At 53.6% G+C, this 5,933-nt stretch overlaps 1 protein-coding gene across 1 annotated transcript; it reads left to right on the forward strand.

Moving 5' to 3' along the window:
* Nucleotides 1-317: 317 nt before the first annotated feature.
* On the forward strand, nt 318-3,755 carry RTP2 (receptor transporter protein 2). The gene is made up of 2 exons (XM_042903771.1): nt 318-590; nt 3,239-3,755. The coding sequence occupies exons 1-2, from the start codon at nt 424-426 to the stop codon at nt 3,753-3,755; spliced, it is 684 nt and encodes a 227-aa protein (XP_042759705.1). The 5' UTR covers nt 318-423.
* The last annotated feature ends 2,178 nt before the right edge of the window (nt 3,756-5,933 follow it).

Here is a 5,933-nt window from a genome sequence, read left to right on the forward strand (position 1 = left end):
TTTGGCTCCCTAGGGTGTCACAGTTACCATAGCACACGCTGTGCAGAATGCCTGGGAGAGCAGTAGGTGAAGTAGGAGGGTGGAGATCCTGGAAGGCCTGGATAGGTCTGACCCGGGCCTGAGCCTCCCAGCCTGCTCCTTCCACTCGGTGTCACTACCCAGCCCTGCCTCCCAAGCCCAGTTCAGGGCCCTGGAACTCTCTTGTGGGACTTCCCTCCTCCCCAGCCCTGGCTCTTGGCTCCCTGCCCAGCTGCCATGGTAACCGCTTCCAGGGTGACAAAGGAGGTTGCTGGGTCCTGTTCCCTCTGGTCCGGTTGATGAGGATTTTCAGATGGCAGAGACGGAACTGCTCTGCACCTACCTGGGCTCCTTCTGTGTTCTCGCGCAGGCTGAACGGAAACTTCCATCCCTGCCGACAGGACCATGTGTACCACCAGCCTGACCACTTGCGAGTGGAGGAAAGTCTTCTATGAGAAGATGGAGGTGGCCAAGCCGGCCGACAGCTGGGAACTCATCATGGATCCCAACCTCAAGCTCAACGAGCTGGCCCCTGGCTGGAAGCAGTACCTGGAACAGCATGCCTCGGGCAGGTGAGCGGCCCAGGGAGAAGGGGCCTGTAGGCAGCCCTGGGGGCACCTTCCAAGTGGAGATGCAGAGATCAAATGGAGCCTGGTCCTGGGTCAGCTCAGGTGAGGGGGCAGAGAAGGACTTCCAGGTGGGTCAGAGAGGCCTGGGTTCTAATCCCAGCTGTACCACTGCCTCCCTGGGTGACCTTAACAACTTGTGTTCTGTCTTTGGGTCTTGGTTTTCTATAATAAACGAAGAGCTACAACGGCCCTGCAATCTTTGACATTTTAGATGTTTGCACATTCCGTAGTCTCTTAAAGAATGGTGGGGACTGAGAGAGGAGGCCATGAGGTCCGCTGAGAAAACTTTAGTTTAGGATTGGGGCCTGTGCTCCGGTCCTAAGTCTAGTTAGTCAACTCAGTCCAATTTGATCTGAATACAGGAAGTTGGCCAATCAAGACCCTTCCAGCTCTATTGTCTATGGGCCAGCGGCCAAAGGACTTAGCTTTGGGCATGATTTCCCTTAAGACCTTAGAGCCCAGTGTCCTATGCTTTATAGGACCCTCATGACTTCCACAGTGCAAGGAGATCCATAGGCTCAGGGGACATGTCCATCTGAAACGCACATGCCTCTCTTTCTAGGGTGTGATTTGGGATCAGGACCACAGAAGGCCCTGCCCAAGCTGCCTCAAGCTCATCTTCAGGGTCTGTGCAGGCCTCTTCCCTGGGTCCACTGATTCAAGGACAGATAATGCCCCTAGACCCCCAGGGAGGCCGACAAGTGGCTGTATTTTGGGGATGTGGACACACAGACTGGATTGTTCATGCATGTTTGTACGTGAAACGCCTCAGGTGCAGCATGCTGGTGAAGGTGGAATCAGGAGGCAGGCTGTGGGTAGGGAGCTGCCCGTGGGGAGCTAAGACCTATAAGTATGAGACCAGGTCCTGACTCTGTCTCTGACTAGCTGTGTGCACATGGATGGCTCTCTTTCTCTCCGCTTCTGTTTTCATCTCAATAAAATGAAAGGTTAACCAGATGATCCTTATGGTCCCCTTGCGCTAGGTCTGATATTTTGAAATTTAAGGTCTGAGGTGAAGCTTGAGGGAGAGGAAACAGCTCTGGATTGGTTTGATTAAAAAGGCAGAGAAGGAGGAGACGGAAAACATGAAGCTCCGGAGGTGGCCGTTGGGAGGAGTGCAAAGGCCTGGAAACTTGGGTCACGGGCCCAGGGGATTAGGGGCTGAGCTGTATGGGCCTGTGTCTCCTCCTTGCCTCAGGTCTCAACTGGTCCTATCCTGGCTGGTGACCTGTGGCTCCCAGGTGGCCTCAGGCAGGCCTTCAGAACTGCCACTCTTGTGCTTATTATGTGCACAGGCTCACTCTCCCTGTAAGCCTTGAGATGCATTAATCCTGGTGCCCCACAACTCTGGCGCACAGGGTGGGGACCCCGTGCTGGGGGTCAGGCTGCTCTTTGGGCCAATCCTGCCTTGAGCTATGCCGGGTACTGTTCTGGGCTTGTGTTGTCGGTGGGCTCCAGGCCTCGGGGGCAGGCTTGGCCTCATCTCTACCCCCCAGCCTGGACTATGTGATGCTTGGCATAAAGTAGGGGCTAGGTGGTATCTGTTGGACTGAATTTGAGTTCCTTGTCAGAGGTCCTTCAGAGCCATTGTACAGGGGACCCAGAGAGGGTCAGCAGTAAGGACAGTCAGGGGTCCACGGGACCCCTGACTACAAAGCTGTTGTAACAGGGTCCTCCTGGAAGAGGTTCATCTCAAGGTTGAAAGAAACTGTCCTGGAGGTAATGAGTGTTCCATTACTGAAGGTGTGGAAGCACTGGGTGGGGGCTGAGGGAGTGGGGCTCAGCTAGATGAGTCCCAGACCACTTCCTTCCACAATCTCTGAGGCTGGGACTCTAGGGGGTCCAAGTTTGACAGAGTGGCCTGAATGTAAGTGTGCATGTGTGTAGAGGGGGATGCCGACTACAGCCCACTTTTCCAGTGTCTGTTGCAGGGCTGGAGCAGGGTCTAGGGGTTACTTGTCAAGGCGTAAAAGAATGTTCTTTGTGATGGTACAGGGACCAAAGTCTCTTAGTCCTCCCCTGCTGCCCCATCACCCATCCAGCAGTGCATCTGCTGGATTCTTGGTGGTTTTTCTCCCAAGTATTCTTGGTGGTCTATGGTCGGTAGTTAGAAGCATCTCCTTTTCTCTCCACAGCAGGCGAGAGGCATGAGCGAGCCATCTCCGAGTCAGGGGACGTCTGAATGAAAAGAGCCTTATTGGACACCATTACTCTGCAATGCACGCATGAAAAATAAGGCCCAGATTGGGGGGTGGGGGGTGAGCCCTGTGCAGCGCACAGGTGCATGTCCAGAGTGCATTGGGTTACGCGGAGCTGAGGCCACAGAAGGGCGTGCAGGAGGTAGGCAGGAGAGCCCGCTGGAAGCCAGATAGCTCCAGTGCGAGATTTCTGAAGACACTGCTCCAGGCCCAGCGGGGTTCAGTGGGAGGAGGCAGAGCCTGCCGAGCGCTAAGGAGCCCAGGGGGCAGTGAACAACCCGCCTCTATCTCTAGGCACAGGCACACAGGGCCCTTCCTTTCCGGGCTCCTCCAGGGCAGGCTGTCACTGGGAGGGAGGCCCACCTTCTGCATCCTTCCCTCCCCTCCCCGCAGGTTCCACTGCTCCTGGTGCTGGCACACCTGGCAGTCGACCCACGTGGTCATCCTCTTCCATATGTACCTGGACCGCGAGCAGCGGGCGGGCTCGGTGCGCATGCGCGTCTTCAAGCAGCTGTGCCACGAGTGCGGCACGGCGCGGCTGGACGAGTCGAGCATGCTGGAGGAGAACATCGAGAGCCTGGTGGACAACCTCATCACCAGCCTGCGCGAGCAGTGCTACGAGGAAGACGGCGGCCAGTACCGCATCCACGTGGCCAGCCGCCCGGACGCGGGTCCGCACCGCAGCGAGTTCTGCGAGGCCTGCCAGGAGGGCGTCGTGCACTGGAAGCCCAGCGAGAAGCTGCTGGAGGAGGAGGCCACCACCTGCACCTTCTCAGGGGCCTCCAAGCCAAGCGCCCAGGAGGGTTCCGGCTACAGCTTCTTCTCGCTTCGCTGGTGCCTCTTCGGGGCCGCCCTCTGCCTGCTCATTGTCTACCTGCAGTTCTCCTTCCGCAGCTCTGCCTTCCTTTAGTGGAGCTGCGCCCATGGGGTGGGAAGGTTCTGGCTGCAGTTCTTCTGCAGAGTCAACAGGACTCTGGACAGCTCGCTCCGGGCCTCAGTTTATTCCTCCATGGAATGGGAGGATTGTTCTGGGAGATACTTAATGGTCCTGCCATTAAAATGTATAGTGATGGGGGAGGGGGAGAGGGTCTAGGGAGGATTTAGGCCTGGTGGTAGTAAATAAACCCACAGGGAGGTATCTTCTCCCTCCACTTCCTCCACATCCATCCCGACCCCTCCTTTTGCTTCATTTCCATATCCCGCATCCCATTAGGACCCCCATTAGGTCCTGTCTTGCCCTGGCTTCATCTCAAGGTCGTCTTCAGCTGCCTCTGACCATCCTGCCACGGTTCTCCTCGGAGAGGGCAGTGATCCCACCCTATGCGTGAATATTCAGTGCATTTTCATTCAGTCCCTCTCCTGGAGAGTCTACTCCCACTCTTCTGAAAGTTTCAGATTGTTACTTTGGTGCTCGAGCCTGCCTGGCTGGAATCATTTAGAGCTGCACTGTCCAATATGGTGGCCAATATGTGGCTATTTGAATTTAAATTAATTAAAATGAAATGAAATTCAGAATTCAGTTCCTCAGTTGCACCAGTCATGTAGCAAGTGCCCAGTAGCCATATGTGGCTAGTGGCTACCATACTGTGCCGTGCAGATGTAGGAAATCATCATAAAAATTTCTAGACTAGAGCTTGAAGTTACTAGTTAAACGTATGTGGGCTCATAAAAATAAGAGAGGGACACAGGTTTAAAGGTGCAGCAGGAAGCCTTCGGGGGGCAGGGACAGGTAGGCGTGTGGTGTGTTAGAGATACACAAATAAATCTGTAACCTCTGTGTTGCTGACTGTCAGCTGATTGGAATTTGTGGGTCCCGGTGTTGTCTAAGCTTATTTCCTGGGAGGGGGGAGGACCTGTTGAAATTCACTGCAAGGTGATGGGACGCTCTCTTGGTCTCTCTTGCTCTTGCTGTGTGTGTGTGTGTGTGTGTGTCAGTTTGGGGCTTCCAGAATACATTTCTGTGTTTTGAAGGAACGTATGAGCTATGGCACCAGTAATTACCCATAATGGAGGGAGATGTTCCTCTGTCATCCTGAATGAAAATACCTTTGTAGGCAATTCTGTGGTTCTCCCAGTTACTGTGGATGGGGAGAGAAGGGGTGTATTAGGCAGATCTGTGGATGTAGATCATTCAGGTGTTGGTGGGGCTATGTGTCTCCATTCAGGGGAGGTGACAAGCAAGGGGAAACACGAGCAGTGGAGGCAGACAGTACCTGCACGGTTATTGATTGGCAGCCTGCGGACTCCCTGATGAAGAATACAGTAAGATGTGCGAAGGAATGCTATGCCAAGACTTGAGATCTGGGTACCAGTTCAAAGATACAGTGGAATGAGTCGGTAAAAACCCATTACCACCCCTGGGGGGAAAAATGGCATGAAGTATATTCTATGGTTAAAAGCTGTATTCTGTCCATTTGCATCCATAAGTCAACATTCATTTACTCTAGCCTATTTGATTAGCCTGTCCTAAGTTCCAGGATCACAAAGGTAATCAGGCACAATGCCTGACCTGCAGGGCCCGTGTTGCGTGCTAGTCAATGCTGTGATAGAAAGGGGGCAACCTAATCATACCTCAGGAGTGGTTTCTTGGAAGAGGAGTCGTTCACCCATGATGTCTTGAAGGATATATGGAAGTTGTCGGGAGGTCAAGGTTAGGGCTGGCAGGCAGCTCAGTTCATCCCAGTTGGAGTGAAAATGGAAGTCCCCAGATGCAAAGCTCATTTCATGTTCAGGAAGCAGGAAGCGACCAAGTACCAGAAGAAGCCAGGAGGATGGAGCACGAGAGGAACCTGGGAGCAGAGGCCAGGAATAGGTGGAAAAGCAAAGTAGGCTGGACTTGGGTGAAGGTGGTTTTCTCAGCTCAGGTAAGGAGTGAGGCAGGAGCATTTTGATTTATGGTAAATATTTTATTGTCAGTTTCAAAACTTGTCTTTGAAAGAGAGCAAAAAGGTAATGGTGAACAGCAATCCTACTCCTAGTGCCTTCTAGAAACCTTTGAATGCCTGCAGATGTTGAGGCTCGCAACACCTATGTATGAGAGGAAGCGTTCAGTCTTACCTCACTATAGTGTTCATCCAGCCTTCTCTCT

This window comes from Panthera leo, chromosome C2, assembly GCF_018350215.1.
Source record: "Panthera leo isolate Ple1 chromosome C2, P.leo_Ple1_pat1.1, whole genome shotgun sequence".
NCBI lineage: Eukaryota > Metazoa > Chordata > Mammalia > Carnivora > Felidae > Panthera > Panthera leo.

Bases quoted from the DNA above. Each gene is read 5' to 3' on its own strand.
- RTP2 (XM_042903771.1), top strand. From the start codon at position 424: ATGTGTACCACCAGCCTGACCACTTGCGAGTGGAGGAAAGTCTTCTAT. The intron at 591-3,238 runs GTGAGCGGCCCA...CCCTCCCCGCAG, and splicing joins GAACAGCATGCCTCGGGCAG to GTTCCACTGCTCCTGGTGCT.